The 21,565-nt window shown below is 40.2% G+C and overlaps 1 protein-coding gene across 1 annotated transcript in view; it reads right to left on the reverse strand.

Annotated features, from left to right (window-relative positions):
* Positions 1–1,266: 1,266 nt before the first annotated feature.
* The window catches only part of LOC142094976 (uncharacterized), a 218,906-nt gene continuing 198,607 nt past the window's right edge, over positions 1,267–21,565 (reverse strand). The window contains exon 14 of the mRNA XM_075177664.1: positions 1,267–1,389. Coding sequence (XP_075033765.1) covers positions 1,268–1,389 — 122 coding nt within the window. The 3' untranslated portion in view covers position 1,267. The remainder of the gene's footprint in view (positions 1,390–21,565) is intronic.

Consider the following 21,565-nt stretch of genomic DNA (forward strand, 5'->3'; position numbering starts at 1 on the left):
TTTTTGTCAGTTTATTAACTTTCCCCTTCAATCGGACTCCGTCTTTACTGCATATGACTGGCCGGAGTTTCTGAAGTATTGGTACTTTTTGTTCATTGTTATGTATGGTTTCACCCTGTATAGTCTACTGTTAGTACTGTGTGCGGCGCTGCGGATACCTTGTGGCGCCTAACAAATAAATGATAATGATAATAATAACAATGATTTTTTATGTTACGGTTTTTAAGGAAACTAGTCATTTGTGACCGCTTAAGATTGGGCTTGTGTTATTATCAATGGATGAAGTTGGAACACCTGTCATTATGGTATTAATTGAAACCTATGTTTAACATGTCTTCTGTACTACAAAAAGAACACTGCCCAATACCTCCAATCTAGTACTGGCTAGAGTACAGTATGTCAACATTAAGTAAATAAAAGGGTTTTACTTTACGCTGATCTGCAGATCTGACAGGTCCTCCAAAACCCCCAGCAGTTTTGTTCTGTTCTTCTGTATACTATTAATATTGTGTTGGTTTGACATGTCACCGTCACTGTCCCAGCTGTCTGTCCAGTAGGTGTCAGTGTAAAGTATGTAGGGTAGGGGGAACTTATAACACCTCTGCCTGTGTGAAACAAGCCAATGATTGTAGTAACCAGAAGATTGCATGGAACTGCTGGTGGCTTTGTGGACCTGATACATAAAGAGAACTACAGATAAGTGTTAAGGATGGAGTTCTAATGTACATGTGGGAACCCACCAAATATAGTACATGCTGTGTTCCAATTATAATGATAGGTGTTCTAGCTGCTTCATCCATACACTGCCTGAAGATGAAAGTTATATGCCCCAGATTGTGACATCACATGAATGAGAATATGTATAATAATCACTGACTGATATTGTGCTATTGGTAAATAGGTTGTGTGAAGGTCACATACTGAGGCTTTAGTAGAATTATTCCTGGTCAACAGGGTTAAATGCTTCCATCAGGCTAACTGTTGTCTCACCACTGAAATAATTTATTTATCAATATGTCTTATACTTATGTCAGAAAGAGCAGGTATTTCTTAACCAGAGCAGCCATTTGTGAGATGACTCCTGAGTAATTAAAGAGTTGATGACTTTGCTCAGTTTCATGATGTTGCTACATAGTAATACTAAATTGGGTGAGGACAATTTAATATTTTTTAAAAGTAAAGCCCAGGTTTTGTCATGAGCAGGTTTGCATTTGTGAAGTAGCAAAGTCATTTGGTTTCTAAAGTTTTGAACAACATACAGGTCTTATTAGCTCCTAGATGTAAAGGAGATTACCGGGTGTGGTTTGCAGGGAGTTACCGGTCCAGGTGTTACCGGTGTTCCAGGTGTTCCAACTGGTAGTGCTAATGGGATTTTCACTTTAAGCTTACCTGCAAGTGGCATACAAACCATTAGCCATAGCAATCATTCCAAACAAAATTTATTGTATTAATACAACCTTATAAATATCTAGAAATCAAACCCATTACATTTATGGTAGATCAGCTGATTTAGCACAAGCTTTTATATATCTGATTGGATCTATGAATTAAGCTGATATTTAATGTAGTAAATGTTGGGGCTGGTTGAAAGCTTCTCTTGACCCCAGAAGGTTGGGGACACAGTATGTGTGTGCAATTTTAATGTAAGATCTAGATTACTTGTACACTACTGATGAAGAAAACTGCACCAGTTGAGTCTATTTCTTATTTACTAATTACTGGTATATAACCCTCAGGGCCGGATTAAGGGAATGGAGGCCCCTGGGCTAAGGGGGCCTCCATTCCCCCGTGAGGCCCCCCCCCCCCGTGATCCGAGCCGCCCCCAAGGCACTTAACTCCTTCTCCTGGCATTGCAGTCTTTCCCCGACGCGCTGTACGCTCCTTACTGAGGAGATCTCGTGAGAGTGAGACTCACGAGATCTCCTCAGTAAGGAGACTACAGCGCGCCGGGGAAGGACCGCAGTGAAAGTGCTCAGCAGCCTGACCGATCAATACTGTTGCTGAGCACTTTCAAGGGCCCCCTGTAGCCCAGTTAGCCCTAGGGTTAATCCGGCCCTGATAACCCTTAATATTATTTTAGGGCTGCACTCCCAGAACAATAACCATATACTAGCCAAGAGGAAGAGAAAAATGTTCTGATATTGGAGGCACTGATACTCGTAATACCAGAATATCTGTTTCTTTAAACAAATTAATTTTATTAAAAAAAAAAAAAAAAATATATCATCCAATCTGTGTAACAGAATTAAAATGAGGTGGAAACGAAGAAATTGACCCCTTTATCGGTTCTCAATGGTCTCCATATTTTAATATAGTCACACTATTAATTTTCACTTTGGAATATTAAGTTATTTATGTGACTTATGGCAAATGTGTGTCAAAATCAATTCATAATAATACCTATATTACACCAACTGATGTAGTAAATATTCTGTATAAATTCATATTCTTGTCATATTGTTCATATGAACTTGGGAGAGTTATCTGTATCTTGGTCCATTGCACTATTTAATTGTAATGTAAGCTACAGATCTCCTTATTACAGATGTAACAGTTCTTTATTATAATAATCTGTTAGGTGCCAACATGTGTTCTTAGAGCCGTAATCATATGAAGTTGCACTTAGATATTACACCAGCAATTTCCTTTGTGTTGTCAAAAATATATTATTCTAGACCTTTTTAAAAGGTAAAAGTTTATTATATCAGCACAGTTTCTTAAATTCTGTTATTATTAATCATGGATTATATCACCACAGTTTTTACAGCTTCTATAAGTTATTTCCAAGTCATGTGACTTTTATTCACCCTTTTTTCATATTGAAAAAGAAAAGCAAAACGTATGTCGTAGGATGCGCTATCATAGACGCCCTCTATGCCCTCAATGTGTCTGTTAGTAAATTAATGGGAAATGCTCTAGTGGTGTCTAGCCAGCAGCACATAACATTAATTCTTTTAAAGAAACAGACATAGATCGGTAGATTAAATGTGAGCTCTTGTACTGGTATTACTAGTAATAGTGTCTCCAATATCAGAACCTTTTTCTCTTCCTCTTGGCTAATATAAGATTTAGATTACATCAGCAACTGTTATATGTTAACTGTTAGATGTAATAGGGATTGAATGTGGGTATATCATCAGTAGGTAAGGTTCTGCAGATCTCAAATAGTACTAAACGAAGGTTTGGTTCATTTGTTAACATGTTCAGGCATTAAATATGGTTTACAACTACAGAAAATGGGGAGGAAACCTGTGTACACCCCCCATGTTCAATATGTGTTTCAAGTCTATACCACTAGCCCAATAAATCATACTTACATTTGAATTGATCCCAAAATGTATTAACAAATTGTTTGATAAGTTCAGAAACTGTGGTGATTACCTAAAAAAAAGCAAAAGAAAATAAGAACAAAAGAGACTATAAAGCAACAACCTTTGTCGCCTACTTGAAAAGAAAGTGTAAGGTAATATTTTCTGTGTCATTCCTCTCTTCCTCTATTAAAGTCAGGAGAAAATTACTATGTCCATAATACACAAGTACCAAGAGAACGGGAAACAAGAAACATACTCAAATGTTTGCTTTCTGTTTTAATAAGAAATCACCAAGGAGTTCTGTATAAAAAAAAAAGGTCACAGAAGGGGTTCTATTGTCTACTTTATATTGCTCTACAGTAGTACTATATAACTGGGAAGGTAAAGACTTGGTAAAATGGTCTTGTGACCATCAATTCATCATTTTTAGATTTAATCATACATCCAAACCATTTTTTGCAAACAAATTTTCAATAAAAGTACTGTTTTTAACACAAGGTTTGTTAGAAATAAGTTGAAAAGATAGCGCTTCATATTACAAAGGCAGTCACCTGTAGAAACAACACTGTATGCTTACATCACATACAGGTTACTACAAGTTGTCCTGCCCGGCCTTCCCCCTACACTGAACACAGCGTAAACACGGTTTAAACAGTTATTGCTATCGGTATAATTGATCCCTGTGAAGGGTTCTCTATTGCAAGAATATATTTAAATAGCTGATAATAGTAGCAAGTGTCAGTATATGTGTTGTTATGCTCATGACTAAAAATGAGGATCACATTTGTAAAAAGGGGGGTGGTAATTGTCGAAGTCAGCAAATTGGATAAAGTCATTTCAATTAAAATTGAGCAAACGTGGTTGTCTTTGTCTGAAAAGATGCGTACGGTACGCTACGGCATAAAAGGGCACGCTACGGCGTGGAAAGGCGTACGCAGCTGCAACACGTGGCAACAACAGTATTTAGCCTTTTACATACATTCGCACAAACACGCATACTTGTAAAATAGTACACATTAATGGTAGTTGCAACACATATAGTCATTTATGTCGAAATATAGTAGTATTTAAGTGTAATATTATGAGTTATATGCATATCAGTAAAACATATGGTACAGGTTGAAGGAAGCATATCATGTGTGGTATCATAACAATCCCCTTAACATTTGCTACTGTTCGGTTCACTCTGCGAAGGAATCGCAGAGTGCATACGCAAGTTATGAATTATAAGGAATTATGGACTATTAAGACTAAGGAACCTTGGCGGGAAGATCGGAGCCAACCCCCTGGAGACATGACCCCCTCCTTTGGATTCTTTAGGTTGAACTAGCCAATGATTGACAACTCCTTGGACCTTCCTGAAACCTGGACCAATAGAAGCAAGCTTTACCATCTGCATTGTGTTACTGTATTTCTGTGTGCATATAAGCAGCAGCTCCTCATCTAGTGTGCAGACATCTTGTCCCCAGACTTCAGGATTGAATGACTGTACACTGGATCCAGAGCGCCTGCGATAAGTAACGGCTGTACTTATTATCACTTCGCTTGAATATATTATACTACTTTTTGAGAATAAATCTTTGTGCGTTGGAAACACAAATCGAGGTTCGACAATCGTTATTGGTTAGCGACAATACACACATAACATAATGGTATGCAACAGTCTTGGTACTTACATCAGGGCATCCACAATTCTTATGTGTAGAGATCACTTTCATATTAGGATCAATAATAACTCTAGAAACAAAGAAAATGATAATCAGTACTAACCCTTCACATATGGTTAACCTTCAGTTATTCTGTTATACTTATTGCTGTGGAAGACTATTTATTAATTAGCAGAATACAATATATGGTCCAGAATATGAGCATAGTACAAGTAAACTCATCCAATATTTTTCTTTGGTAATTGCAACAATTTTTAAAGAGAAACAACAGTGTAAAAGCAAACTTAAATATTGTACACAATAGCGCTATAGACAATGTCTTAATTTTTACATAATTCCAACTTCTGGTGTAATGACCTCAAATTTGGATAACTGGGGATTGGATTGTATAACTTTTAGGAAACAAAAAACAGGCATGTATTGAATTTTATGTCATTGTCACATGGGTGTCCTGATTTTTCATTTAAAACATATAGTAATTAACTTTCTATTCCTTTCAAAATTACAGTGACAGGGGCATTTTTATACCTTAATGTGTCCTGAGTTAGTCTTGTTTTTGTTACGCACAAAAAAATGTTAATTTGTGGTGGTAACTCTACTTTAATGAGTTAAAATTTTGTGTTTTTTTATGTAAATTTGTGACATTGTGCGGGCAAATCTAGCCCTGGAAACTCATTACAAGCTGTTGTGACAATGAACTGTAGAATCTGAAAAGTGATCCAAGGTTCAAATGATTCATAAACATCTTATTTGATTTGCTGGTCAAAATAATATGGAAATGAGTCTTACTTTCCTTTGGTTACTATTCCAATATGTCCATCACTGTATGAAAGGTCTGCCTTCGCCGCTGCATTCTGTCATGGTAAAAAAGGAGAGAGACATTAGGGCTCATTTTACTAACACAATTTGTACTGAACCACAACAACCATTAAACAATTAGCCTTGTCCTGTCTACTGCAGGCTAGATAATGACAGTAAGGGTCTGCCTGGTTGCTATTGAAATGATGCACCTAAATGCAATGTCATAGCAAATGAGCCCGAGCGACTGGGGAATTTTTTTGATCGGCATATTGGTAATAGAGAAAAGGTGAAACCCCTACCCTACAATCCTTGTGCATGCCTTTAAATAACATGGGTCCATCTATACAATTAAAATAATTCTATTGACACTTGCTATTCATGACAGGAGGTAGGACAGAGTTGTTCTGTCAATTCTTGTACTGATGTAAAGCTGGGTACACACTACAGTAGTTTCATGCAGTTATCGTGCAGATCACACGACTGTTTGGTCAGATATAGCATTAGTGTGTACTCTCGCAGCACTCAGACAGTGCTCTAAGGAGCCTGTGCTGCAGCCAGCTTCACCTTATAGGCTATATGTGTTTGCCTGGAAAATGGCACATTCGAAAATTCCCATGTGACATGATCGATAGAGATTATTCATTGTCAAAATTAATGTTTATATTAGTTATTGGTTGACATCTTTACTTACAACTTCCACATCGATTAATGTATTAAGATAATTGTAGACCTCTACTTCTAACACTAGTTCTAGCACCAATCCACTTGCTGATATGTTGGATACTGGAGACGATTTTAATGACACTTTAATCCTGACTGGTCCTTGGCCCTCAGCCTGTAGAAAGGAGAAAAAAAATACTATTTATAGATACTAAAATATATTTAAACTATTAAAATCCAATTTATGTGCAATATAAAAATGAATGAGATATCTGCGGGTTAGGTGCACCCAGCCACATAAGTGTAAAGGATTGTAGAGAAGGTTCTTTCTTCCACAAGCTGACTCTAAAATTACCTTCAGAAAACATTGAGATATGGAACTTTAAAAAGGAAACTATCATGTGCCATGTACAAAAAGGTAAACCCCCATTAATGGTATTAATGGAGTTCAGAAGTGATGATCACTAGAATAAGAAGGCACTAAAAGGAGATATAAAGTATTTGTTGTAGTTAGAATGTTTACACCCTTATTTATTTAACTGGTGCCTCAGAGATCAACGCAGTAAAAATTATCAGGTGCAGCTCAGCTGAACATACACCTTTATTTATATAAAAGAGTTACAGTACTCATCCTTTATAAAGCCCCCATCCCTTAGCATCAGGTATATATTTTTTTTTTTAACTTCTACTTTATAAGGTAGTTTCTCACTATAGCAGCAGATTTAGCCTATGTTTTAAGCTGGTGGTATCAAAAGGGAGCGTTATACTAATTAGAAATTGACCAACATAGTTTGTTCTACTTCCTGGATGCATGAAAACACCTCTCCCTGGTGTTCCTCAATTGTGAATCTTGCTTCAACGCTGTATATAAGTTTCATTGCTTTACACACACTACAATCTACCGTCAAAATAAGACAAATATGTCAAATGTTTCTTAAGAAGATAAAATGATTTCCATAGAAACCTACAACATATTTCTCAGTGAGGCTTCAAATAGAAAGTGCAATTGCGCTACCCAATAGTAAGGCTAAGTATGTCAATAAATGAAAACTTACGTCTTTAAAAATGTCCAATTCCTTCCATGCAGTTTTATCAATTTCCTGTGAAATAAATAATAGAACAATATATTATGTAAGCATGACATAAGTCAATGTTATTATTAAGCTATAAAGTTCAACATCAAATGGATAAATATTTTGCTAAAATGTCCTTACCAGGGACACAGAGGGGGCTTTAGAAATAAGCACTTGGTTAGAAGGTGACATCACTTATAAGTTACTTTAATTGGCTGATTCTTTTAATGATTGCAGTCAGCTCATTTCTGTGTGTATCTAGTCTCAGGCTGTGCAGATAGATGGTGATGTGATTAGGACACACATCATACCTACACAGCAATTCTGACACTATTGGAAACTTTGGCTGCAATTTACAGCCCTCTTTATGTACAGATCATTATAGTGATGTCATCTAGTAGTCACATATAGCCTTTGTAAAGTTATTAAGTTAGAGCTTCTAGTTCCTGGAGAATAGATTTTTTCAATGCTGTGCTAACTATGGCATGATGGGGATCCTGCTGTTCTTCTGCCAGTTTGGAAAGGGGTCAATTAACATAAAAAAAATTGATTCTAATTATTTCAGATCTTTCCCTACATTTTTTTTTTTACGCTTAAATCTTTTTATGCTTGCTAATGTTACATAATCACTTACACATAAAGCATAAGGAAATGATATATTTTATTATAAAAATAAAATAAGATTTTAGAAAAAAAATATTCAACAGTGGTCATTAAAGAGAAAGGGGCTTAAAGGTCTATAAGCTTTGTAATTCAAATATATTCACATATACAACCATACAGAGAAGCATGTATATTACCTGATCAAACACTTTTTCGACAAGACCCAAAAACGGAACAATCACATTCAAAACATTTTTATGAACTGAGATTGAATGTAATTGACCTTCCATCATTTCATATGGAGTCGAATCCCAGGTAATTTTATTGCATCCAATAAAAGTCTAGAACACAAGATGATGATAAAATTGTTAATTATATTGTGAATTCTTAATTAAATATTCAAGGTTTATAAATTGTTTAAATGGGAAGCTTTATAATTTTGCTCTTTTATGGATAGGTTTGTTCAAGTGATGCAAGAGTTGTGTTGCACATAGCTCACAGCACAACATTATATACAGCTATACTGCTGAAACGTAAAGCAACATTTGTAACAATACAATTTATAGACTAAAACATAAAAATATAAGAGACACTATTAATATGCACTTTTCATCCCACTTACAGCAACATTTTCTCCTTTATCCAGTGAAAGTGGCAGCACGGTGGCTTAGTGGTTAGCACTTCTGCCTCACAGCACTGGGATCATGAGTTGATTCCTGAGCATGGTCTGTGTGGAGTTTGTATGTTCTCCCCGTGTTTGCGAGGGGTTTCCTCTGGGTGCTCCACTTTTCTCCCACACTCCAAAAACATACTTGTATGTTAATTGACTGCTATTAAACTGACCCTAGTCTCTCTCGGTCTGTGTGTGTGTATGTTGTGGAATTTAGACTGTAAGCTCCAATGGGCAGGGACTGGTGTGAGTGTGTTTTCTGTACAGCGCTGCGGAATTAGTGGCGCTATATAAATAAGTTGATGATGATGATGAGAAATGATGGTCTAGCTAATAGTGTGCTTAATATAGTGACAGATAGAATCATTGTTTTTTGTCTCCCACATTTGTATAGAAGGCTACTGGTAATGGAGGCAGCGGTTAAGACGTAAATTGCAAATTTTAGTACCACATAAAAATATACTTCATGGATTGTTTCTTCCTTTCCCTTCTACCTTCTTAATTTCAAGTGATTACTCCTACACCAAAATATGAACATAGTGAAACTATTTGAACAAGAGCTTTTAATCTGAAAGCAAATGAGGGAATTGAGTGCAGACAATGTTCACAAGGTATAACCTGGTTAAAGTTATAAATACAGGAAAAGGATTTTGACAAAAAAATTACTTACAGTAACGCTTGAAACAAGATATCCAGTCTTTGATACTATGCTTGTGATTTCATTGTGACATTGTAAGTTGTTCCCAAGTGTATATACAGCTGCAAGATACAATAGGAACAGCAGGTTTAACACAATCTATACTAAATGGTTACAATGACATAATATTTACCAAATAAAATCTAGACATACATTGTGTTTGTTTTATATCTCTGCTCTTGTTTACTTTGAATTTAAATATCCGGTGTGTGTTTAAGAGGAATTATATTTCATTTGATATTGAACAGGAATGTGTGTTCTCCTCTGTTCAAGTCCACTAATCTCCCTCCCAAAGAATAAAGTTTAAATTAGTAACTGAAACATAAATCTGCACAACTAATACATCTTGAATGACAGAGATGTGTTGTTGTCGGTACCTGTACTCAGTGCGGGGCTTCTCTAATGCACTAGAATAGTCACCTATGTGAGTACAGTACTTAGATGTGAGCGGCCGTTCCAGTCAGCTTGTGCAAATTCTTTTACACCAACAGTCATAGTGAGTTATTGATTCATTACTTGGTTGTAACTACTCAATAGTGCAAACTCTTGTTTTATTAGGAAAAATTAGCTTTTTAATTGGTGCAGCCAGGGTCTTTGCTGCATTACTTGTAATTACTTGTAATGCACCGGATAACGTAACCGTGAGATTAAGAACCGCACTTTATCTAAATATACTCAATATTTTGTATAGTCAGTCACTGTAGTGTAACACCTGGTGCAGAGCACTCCTTGTTTTCTGGATACTCCTGAGGGATTTTGTAAACAATCCCCAACAATGTAACCGCTGCAAAGTAACTACTGGAAACTAATTTAAGAGGAAGACAGAATCCTTCCTGTAAAGTTACATTTTGGACTATTTATGTCATACTTTTGAATGTTAGATTACTCTCATCAGCATTGTTTCAGAGGAGACACTATACAATATGGAGAACACAGCTGCTAGTTGAATAGTTATTCTTACCTTTGAATTTCTTGTTCTGTTCATTACAGGTGTCTATGACTATTTTCATGAGATCTTTACACTGCAATGTAAAAATAAGTTTGTTATTCACACAGTAAAACGGCACAAATGAGACACAACTTATAGAGACAATATCACTGCTACAGAGGGAAATCTTGTGTAAATTGAAATACAATTGCTATTGTGGTCTAGGAAGAGGAAGTTTAGATGAGTAAATAAATCTCCATATGTATTATTAGAAAGAGTGACACATATGCATAAGTAAAGCAATAAACACATAGGACGTCCTGTAAAGTCGAATGTTGAAAATACTTTTACTGCTAATTTTATAAAAAAAATTAATGACAGATGAAAATGTAACAGATATATTTCTATGGTACATTAAAGTATGTTCAGACCTGAAAGTAGAAGCAGCATCTACAACAATCAGAGATGGAAAACAAAGTGTTTACAACCCTACACTGGGGTATATTTAGCAAACCTTCTTAAATGGAAAAGTGGAGGTGTTGCCCATATCAACCAATCACATTGTAGATATAATTTATCTAATAGAAAATGATAGCTAGAATCTGATTGGTTGCTATGGGCAACACCTCCACTTTTCCATTCAGAAGGTTTAATAATTATATAGAATAATCTTAAAAATATAGATGTATTGTTTCTGTCTATATTATTCTATTCTTCTGACAGGTGAAACATGAAAACTGTTCTTTTCTTTTATTAACTGTCAGTAAATTTACTGATGAATGGCCATTAAAAGCTATAAAAACTCCCAAAGGATCTGTTTGTAAATAGAATTTCTTTCCTAACTCTTATGGTTGGTTATAGACACCATCTAGCAGAGTATCTATTGGTAGCTGTTTCTGAAGGCATACACCTGTCCGTCACCACCTTGTCATCTATCTTACATCTTCACATGCCCTTGTGCCTAGTAATATAATTATGCACTTTTAATGGAATTACTTGCAGAATATATTATTATTATTATATTTTTATTTTTCTTGTTATAAAGAAACTTAAAGCAATTTACAGCATTGGGTACATCATTATTTCCAGTTGTATGTACATAGAGGAATAAACCTAGGCATGCTACTTTACAGGATTGTGCTAACTGAATACACGCAGTGCACAAATATATTGGTTAAAAATGAGGCACAAAAAGGCCCTATCATTGTAGCTTTCAACATGCGTACTTACCGGAGCAATTAGTTTTTCTTTTATTTGAAGTAGAAAATCTGCAGGAATTGTTTGTGATCGTCGTGGTACCCTGTAAAGGGAAAACAAAAACATAATTTTATTATGTGCACATCTAAGATCGAGAGACTAATATGTACTACTCAGAGAAATGTCCACATAGGTAAAACAGTGTAAAATATGTGTTTTACTAAAGCCACATTACTATCCCCTAACAAAAAAAATGTTAAAGTGGTGCATTGTAACATAGGAGCCAATTTTTTTAACCAATTGGGGGTGCTCACATTACCCTCTCCCCCACCCACCCATATGACTGAAATGACATACATATACAGCACATCATATTGGGGGTGCTATAGCACCCACAGAGTTGGCTTTTATTGATTCATTTAAATATTCTCAGCGGAGGCCCAGTCTTTCCCTGTGCAATTCTGATCTAGAAAGAGAATGTTTAAAGCAAAATACTTCAAGTATGAGTAGAGTTACTTGTGTCCTGGGCTGCTTAGTAGTTTGCTTTATTCTTCTGCAAACCTGTAAGGTGGACTAACCCTTGTTAAAATATCCTGCACTGCCCTCTGGTCCTCTTACCTGATACCTAATACCAGATGGCAAAACAGCTCACAATGGTGAAGGGCTCAATACTCTTAGCCCTCTCACCGCAGCAAAACTGAGCCAATCACTGCTCCAGGCTTCAATTCGTAAGAGAGGAGGGCTGGTTATACCATGTTGGGGTCATCCCAATGTGGAATCCTTTGGCTTGTTTTCACATAATACAGATCCTGATGCATCCAAATTACCAGGAAACGTCAGAATCGGTAGCATGCCTGGATTTAATGGCATGGAGAATTTTCGGGTCAATTGCTGTTCTTGTTTTTCATTTCAAAATTATGGAAGTATTAACTAAGAGGCTTGCTGTGCATAATAATACACTTGGGATACGAAATTTGGATTAATTTATAATCCATGGCTCAAGCAGACGCCAATGCCCCCATAGCAGTGTTACTCTGTCACTGGTCACTACCTCAGTTTGGGCTGTGTGATATATGTGATCTCGGACTTATTGAAGAGACATCACGAGGACTATATTTTGTGCCCAACACTGTAACAGATTCTGGATACTATATTACTAATCTTGATTAGCACTGGCTTACCTGAGGTGCGGAGTCTAACGATCTCCCCGGTGTTCACCAAGAACCGCTGCAAGGCGGGGTGGGCTTCGCTGCCAGGAGTCGCAGGTCGCGGTCCCCAGGTTCGCCTCAAGATGTAGTACAGCGGAGTGAAGCGGTGGTAGCGGAGTCAAAGAGCCAGTTCGGTACACAGGAATGGAGTCAGGCAGAATCAGAAGGCAACTCGGAGTCAACAAGCCAGGTTCAGTACACGGGTCACAAGAATAGGAAAATGGTCAGCAAGCCGGGTCGGTACACAGGGAACGGAGAGCCAGGGAAGTCAGACAGGCAGAGATCAGCACACAGGAAGACACTGGAAGCTGGAAGACACTGCAATCCACGAAGAGCAGGAGCCAGGAACAGGTAAGTGTTGCTCTGACACTCAGCAAGTGTCAGAGTGAGGTTTTTATACTGAAGGGGATTCAAAATCCCCGCCTCTAGGGTTGTGGTCATGTGACCGCCTCCGGGTGCGGTCACATGGTCCTGAATGCAGAAGTGCGGCAGGACGGAGCGGCGGGGATCAGGTAAGTCTGTGACAGTACCCCCTGCCATAAAGGTGGACTCCGAACACCTAATAGGGTTTCAAAGGAAATTTTTTATGGAAGGATTTAAGTAGACGGGGAGCATGTAGATCAATGGCTCTTACCCATGAGCGCTCCTCAGGGCCGTAACCCTTCCAATCTACCAAGAACTGTATGTCACCTTGAACTTTACGAGAATCTAGGATAGTTTTAATCTCGTATTCAACTTGATCCCGATCCACAGCAGGAGGAGGAGTTCTGGATGAGGTGGAGAATCTGTTGGTTACCATCGGTTTTAACAAGGAGACATGGAAGACATTGGGTATGCGTAAAGAGGGAGGCAGACTCAATCTAAAGGCTACGGGATTAATAATCTCAGATATAGTGAATGGGCCAATAAACTTGGGAGCAAATTTTTTACTGGGAACCTTTAAACGAATGTTCTGGGTGGATAGCCATACCCTGTCACCAACTGAAAAACTTGGAGTCATTCTTCTCCTTTTATCGTAGAATTTTTTGGAACGAGTAGTTGCTTGCTTTAAATTTGTCTTGGTTTGTTCCCAAATATCAGAGAAGTTACGAAACAGAGAGTCCACTGCTGGAACTTCAGAAGATGAAACTTGAGAGAAGGTGGGTAGTCTAGGATGGCAGCCATACAGAACAAAAAAGGGGGAGTTAGAGATGGCCTCATGGAAATGGTTGTTATGGGCGAACTCGGCCCAAGGGAGAAGATCCACCCAGTTGTCTTGGTTACTAGAGATAAATATTCTTAGAAACTTTTCTAATTCTTGGTTGGTTCTCTCAGTAGCCCCATTGGACTGGGGATGATATGCGGAAGAAAAGTCAAGCGTAATCCCGGATTTATTGCAAAAAGACCGCCAAAATTTTGATATGAATTGTGATCCCCTATCGGAGACAATATGTTGAGGACAGCCATGGAGGCGAAATATTTCTTTAATAAAAATATCGGCTAAGGAGGAGGAAGAAGGAAGGCCTTTGAGAGCAATAAAGTGGGCTGTTTTAGAGAAGCGATCCGTGACCACAAGCACTACAGTACAGGATTTGGAAGGGGGAAGGTCCGTGATAAAATCCATGGAGATCTGTGACCAAGGGTAATCAGGAATGGGTAATGGGAGCAAGCATCCATAAGGCTTCTTCCTAGAGGTCTTGTGTTGAGCACATTTGGAACAAGCAGCAACAAATCTCTTCACATCCTCCAGCAAGGAAGGCCACCAGTAGCTTCGGGACAATAAGTCCCAGGTCTTGCGAATGCCGCCATGCCCAGAGAAGAGTGAGTGATGAGCCCAGTGAAGGAGCCGGGTGCGTAGATGTGGCAAGATGAATGTTTTGCCTGGAGGACAACCCTTTTTCAGGTGTGTAGCTGCCAATACTTGACATGGATTTACAATGAATTTATTATCTTCCGAGGATTCCATGTCAGCTGGATCAAAAGAGCGAAATAAGGCGTCTGCCTTCGTATTCTTAGATCCCGAGTGAAAAGTGATGTTGAAATCAAAGCGTGAGAAGAATAAGGACCACCTTGCTTGTCGAGGGTTTAGACATCGAGCAGTGCGTAAGTAAAGCAAATTCTTATGGTCGGTATATATGGTGATAGGAAATTGCGCTCCTTCTAGTAAATGTCTCCATTCGGAGAGAGCCAACTTGATGGCCAGGAGCTCTTTGTCGCCAATCCCGTAATTCCTCTCAGCAGGTAAAAAGCGACGGGAAAAGAATCCGCAGGGATGAAGTTTTCCAGAAGGACCTCGCTGTGATAGTACAGCTCCTGTGCCAACAGAAGAGGCATCTACCTCCAGGACAAAAGGACGAGAACAATCTGGCTGTTGAAGAATGGGTGCAGATGAAAAGAGAGACTTTAATAATATAAAGGCTTGGATAGCCTCAGAGGACCAAATACCAGCATCAGCAGATTTGCGGGTCAATGCTGTGATGGGAGCCACGAGAGAGGAGTACCCCTTGATAAATTGACGATAATAGTTGGAGAATCCTAGGAAGCGTTGAGTGGCCTTAAGGCCCGAAGGTTGGGGCCAGTCTAGTATGGCTTTCAATTTTGTGGGATCAATCTGTAGACCGGTGCCCGAAATAATATATCCCAGGAAGGGAATTTGTCTCTGCTCGAAGGTGCATTTCTCCAATTTGCAAAATAACTGATTTTTTCGGATACGAGAGAGGACCTCCAATACATGAGTACGATGAGATGCTAGATCTTGAGAAAAGATGAGAATGTCGTCCAAGTAGATGACTACAGATTGGTACAAGAGGTCTTGAAACAGCTCATTCATAAAGCTCTGAAATATGGCTGGGGCATTGCATAGCCCGAAAGGCATGACCAGATATTCAAAGTGGCCGTCTCGGGTGTTAAACGCCGTCTTCCATTCATCCCCCTCCTTAATGCGTATAAGGTTATACGCTCTGAGGTCAAGTTTAGAAAAGATGGTGGCACCCTTAATCCGGTCAAATAATTCAGAAATCAGTGGCAGTGGATACCGATTTTTAACGGTAATGGCATTCAGGCCTCTGTAATCAATGCAAGGGCAGAGACCCCCATCTTTCTTTTTTACGAAGAAGAAGCCAGCCCCAGCTGGTGAGGAAGACTTGCGGATGAAGCCACTGTTTAGATTTTCTTGGATATACTCCTCCATAGCCTTAGACTCCGGGAGGGAGAGGGGGTAAACCCGGCCCCTGGGAATGGGTTTACCAGGTATCAGATCAATGCCACAGTCCCAGATTCTGTGAGGAGGAAGTCTAGTGGCCTCTTGTTGACAAAAAACATCAGAGAAAGTTTGGTATGGTTCAGGTAGGAGAGTCACAGGAAATTCTTGGGAACGTCTAGGACTATTCGGAGGAACCACTCTCTGTAGGCAGCGAGAGAAGCAGGACTGTCCCCATGACAATATGTGACCAGATTTCCAGTCCAAGGTGGGAGAGTGGACCCGAAGCCATGGAAGTCCTAGGATGACTGGATTGGTAGACCTCTGTATTACTAAAAAAGAAATCTTCTCTCGATGAAGTGCTCCTATCTGAAGCAGAAGGGGAATAGTGCGTACCAGAATGGACCCCTCAGGAAGTCTTCCCCCATCAATGGCCATCAGAGAGATGGGTTGTTCCAACGCTTGTGTGGGAATAGCGAATTGTTTAACTACAGTGGCAGAAATGAAATTTCCTGCGGCTCCGGAATCTAGAAGAGCCGACTGCGGGAAGGTCTTTTGTCCTAACTGGAGGGAAATGGGAATAGACAGGCAATCATCACTATTGGGAACTGACTGACACTGAGAAAAGAGGCCCAACGATACAGCTCCAGAACTCGTTAGGCCCTGTCGTTTCCCGAGCGTTTAGGACAAGAACTCAGAAGATGGCCGCTCTCTCCACAATATAAACACAACTTGTTCCGAAATCTCCTCTCCCTTTCTTCGGCTGATAGGCGGGTCCTCCCAAGTTGCATGGGCTCTTCAGGAGGGAGAACCGGGGTTTGGAAGTTGGGGGCCAAGCGAATCATACTACGCCGCGACTGTTCCTTCTCGGAATTACGTTCCTTGAAACGCAAATCAACTTTGACACAGAGGGAGATAATGTCGTCCAAAGACGTAGGGAGCTCCTGGGATACCAACTCGTCTTTGATTCGGTCTGAAAGGCCCTGCCAGAATGTAGCTACTAGGGCCTCATCGTTCCAGCGAAGTTCAGAGGCCATAGTTCTGAAGTGGACCGCATACTGCCCCACAGACTGGTTTCCCTGGAGGAGACGTAGAAAGCCGGAAGCGGCATTGGACACCCTTCCTGGCTCATCAAATATTTTCTTGAAGGTGGACAAGAAGAGGTTGAAGTTATGTAGAATGGGGTCGTCCCTCTCCCATAAGGGGGAAGCCCATGCTAAGGCTTGACCGGACAATAACGAAATCACATAGGCCACTTTCGTTTTTTCGGAAGGGAAGTTCCCAAGTATAAGCTCGAATTGTATGGAGCATTGATTTAAGAATCCTCTGCAATATTTAGGGTCTCCGTCGAACTTGGGTGGGTTAGGTAACCGTAACTGCGAGGAAGAAGCTGCTGCTGCTGCCTGAGGTACAGGAGCCACTGCCGGCCCAGGTGATCCACCAGCCACAAGGGTGTTCTGGACAACATCCAACCGAGTGGATAGACTATTGAGGAATTTTAAAAGTTGCTCTTGGTTGGCTTCTTGCTTATCCATCCTTCCTACTAAATGCTCCAACAGATCTTTAGCTGTGGTATCCATGGTCAGAGCAAACTGTAACAGATTCTGGATACTATATTACTAATCTTGATTAGCACTGGCTTACCTGAGGTGCGGAGTCTAACGATCTCCCCGGTGTTCACCAAGAACCGCCGCAAGGCGGGGTGGGCTTCGCTGCCAGGAGTCGCAGGTCGCGGTCCCCAGGTTCGCCTCAAGATGTAGTACAGCGGAGTGAAGCGGTGGTAGCGGAGTCAACAAGCCGGTTCGGTACACAGGAATGGAGTCAGGCAGAATCAGAAGGCAACTCGGAGTCAACAAGCCAGGTTCAGTACACGGGTCACAAGAATAGGAGAATGGTCAGCAAGCCGGGTCGGTACACAGGGAACGGAGAGCCAGGGAAGTCAGACAGGCAGAGATCAGCACACAGGAAGACACTGGAAGCTGGAAGACACTGCAATCCACGAAGAGCAGGAGCCAGGAACAGGTAAGTGTTGCTCTGACACTCAGCAAGTGTCAGAGTGAGGTTTTTATACTGAAGGGGATTCAAAATCCCCGCCTCTAGGGTTGTGGTCATGTGACCGCCTCCGGGTGCGGTCACATGGTCCTGAATGCGGAAGTGTGGCAGGACGGAGCGGCGGGGATCAGGTAAGTCCGTGACAAACACTTGACTAAAAAGTATCGATGTAGGAAATCAAAAGGGCCACATGGTTTCCTGGGACATTCTTCAAGTAGACGCTAAACTTCTGTGCATTGAATACATCTATTTACATAAAGTTTATGAGACCGCAACAGAAATTTTCTAACCTATTTACTATCAGTAGTCTTATTATTGCTATAGTTATTGCTGTGGTTTGTTTTCACACATGCATATTATATAAACCTGGATTCAGATAAATTACACAGTGTATTTTGCTGGTTTTTAATAATATTTTGACAGCTAAAGATACATTTATTTTAATAACTTTTGAATAAAGGTTATGCACAAACCATATTAATATTCCTAGCATTGCAACACAATAGACGCAATACTTTTAATTTCTACTGTACATTGAATACATCTAAGGTCCATTGCCTTGATAGGAATTAAAATATTTGATTTATAACCTTTACATATCTTACTGCAAGCTATTGCCCTTTTATATCAGCCAATCCAAATTTATATAGACAGACTACACACAACCTTTTAAGGGTTATACATGCAGGAATTTTAGCCTGTCTAGCAAAGCATGTCTTCCAGCTTGAGAAAAACCTTATCTTATTCTTACATATGCATATATACTTTTCAATGCTATAAACATATAAAGCAATATGCATTCAAGGTTTGTTCATTATTTAAATGAACATTCTGGGAGATCAGTTATATAAACAGATCGGAGCGACCAGCTTGCTAATTGTCCCATTTTAACCTGCTCCATCTGTTCAACAGATTTAAGAAGAAAAGTTTGTGAAAGTGTATTAATGCTTTATGCTCAGATAAGACACATGACACTAAATGTTAGGAACCTAAGGTTAGGCTCACTTACCTCTTTATCTTCAAACTCACTTCTAACGTATCCATGTCAGTAGCCAATGAAACGGCTCCTCCTTTAACATTGAATGTATCGTCAAACGTTAGCTTAATCTCAAAATCCGCCCTAATCAGTCTTTAAATAGGAAAAGTTAAACAAACTGTTAATGAAAATATTTTATTATAATATTGATTTATTAATATATTTATATATTACACATTTAAATATTTATTGTGGTTAATTTGCAGAATCTGGTAGATATTAAGTAATAAATACTGTATAATCACAGGATTACAATGATACAATTATATTTTGGACCAGAGGCTCTTGACTTTCTTCCTCTAGGATCCATATTATATTTGTCAATCAGCTTTGAGTCCGTGGTGGAACAGTTTACATATTGATGTTATTTCACTTACTGAAGTGTACAAGTTTATTATTGTTAACAAATGTAACTAAAAGAGATTCACGTGTTATGCCGGTGGTTCCCAAACTGTGCGCCGCGGCGCTGTCACTGGGGTGCCACGGGCCAGACATAAAAAAAACCAAAACACATAAACTTACCAATCCGTCGGGCGCCGGGACCCAGCAGCCTCCTCTCTCCTGCAGCTGTCACTGAATATCGACGTCAGTAACAAGCTGCAGGAGAGAGGAGGCTGCTGGGTCCCGGCGCCCGACGGATTGGTAAGTTTATGTGCTCTTTCTTTTATCCTATGGCTGGCGCCTGGCGCGGGGCAGAGTGAGAGGGATCGTGGCAGAGGAGGGGGACAGAGGATGGTGACAGCGGGACAGAGGAGGAGGACAGAGGATGGTGAGAGGGGGACAGAGGATGGTGAGAGGGGGACAGAGGATGGTGACAGCAGGACAGAGGAGGAGAGCAGAGGATGGTGACAGCGGGACAGAGGAGGAGAGCAGAGGATAGTGACAGCGGGACAGAGGAGGAGAGCAGAGTATGGTGACAGCGGGGCAGAGGAGGAGAGCAGAGGATGGTGACAGCGGGGCAAAGGAGGAGAGCAGAGGATGGTGACAGCGGGGCAGAGGATGGTGACAGCAGGGCAGAGGAGGAGAGCAGAGGATGGTGACAGTGGGACAGAGATTGGTGACAGAGGATGGTGACAGCGGGACAGAGGAGGAGAGCAGAGGATGGTTACAGTGGGACAGAGGAGGGGGACAGGATGGTGACAGCGGGACAGAGGAGGAGAGCAGAGGATGGTGACAGCGGGGCAGAGGAGGGGGACAGAGAGCAGAGGATGGTGATAACAGGGCAGAGGATGGGGACAGAGGGGCAGAGGATGGGGACAGAGAGCAGAGGAGGGGCACAGTGGGGCAGAGGAGGGGCACAGCGGGGCAGAGGAGGGGGACACAGCGTGAGAGGGGCAGTGGAGGGGGACAGAGCGTGAGAGGGCAGAGGAGGGGACAGCATGTGAGAGGGCAGAGGAGGGGGACATTGTGAGAGAGGGCAGAGGAGGAGGGACAGCGTGACAGAGCAGAGGAGGGGGGACAGCGTGGCAGAGGGGGCAGTGTGAGAGAGGGCAGTGTGTCTGGATGCAGAGGGGGCAGTGTGTCTGGATGCAGAGGGGGCAGAGTGCCTGAGGGCAGAGTGTCTGTATGCAGAGGGGGCATTTTTGCATACAACTAAATAAGTATTTCTGTCCTGACCTAAATACTAATTACAATTTTTTGACCAAACTACTTCTAAAACAGGACTGCTCAATAATTATTTTGGAGGGGTGCCTTGAAAAAATTTGGAGACTCTAAGGGTGCCACGAACTGCAAAAGTTTGGGAACCACTGTGTTATGCTAATCAGTGTTAGTGATTCTGATACATTGCAACTTACACTTTTTATGATTGCATCAAACATTAAAATATATTTACTTATTTTCCTTCATTTACCAATTAATAAATTGACCTACAGATAGAAAATGAGTGATCCAAGAATATACAGATATGTAATCTTGAGCCATCTAATTTACTATTGCATTAAAGCTTATCAGATGGCTCCAGAGATAACATCCTGGACAGATTTGAAAAATCATTTCAATGATTAGATTTGTCTAAATATATATTTTAAAATATACTTACTGTGAAATGCTCACATTGCTCACAGCATGAACAAACACTGTATATCTCTTAGAAGCAGTATCATTCAGTTGGAGTACCACCTTTTCTATATCTGTGTCTAAAAGTACAATTCTGGCAGAAGAAAGTGCATTGATTAATCAGTGTGAGTGATAAAGGCATACTAACCTCATATGAGTTATCTAATGAAGTTATAAAGAAATACATTTATAAAAACATTTGCACATTTGCACATGCGCTGACTGCGCCTGATACAAACAGTAATTAGACATGTGTGTGTGTGTGTGTGTGTGTGTGTGTTACCATCCCCCACCCGCTTTCCCTTTACTTTCCAATTAGACATCTGTCTACAGGGAAGCGGGGCGGGACTGGAGAGGGGCAGGAATCAGAAGGGACCTCCTTTGGCTTTTGTTATGTGTAAACAATTTCATTGTCTCCCACAGATG

This window comes from Mixophyes fleayi, chromosome 6 (genome assembly GCF_038048845.1).
Source record: "Mixophyes fleayi isolate aMixFle1 chromosome 6, aMixFle1.hap1, whole genome shotgun sequence".
Lineage (NCBI taxonomy): Eukaryota > Metazoa > Chordata > Amphibia > Anura > Limnodynastidae > Mixophyes > Mixophyes fleayi.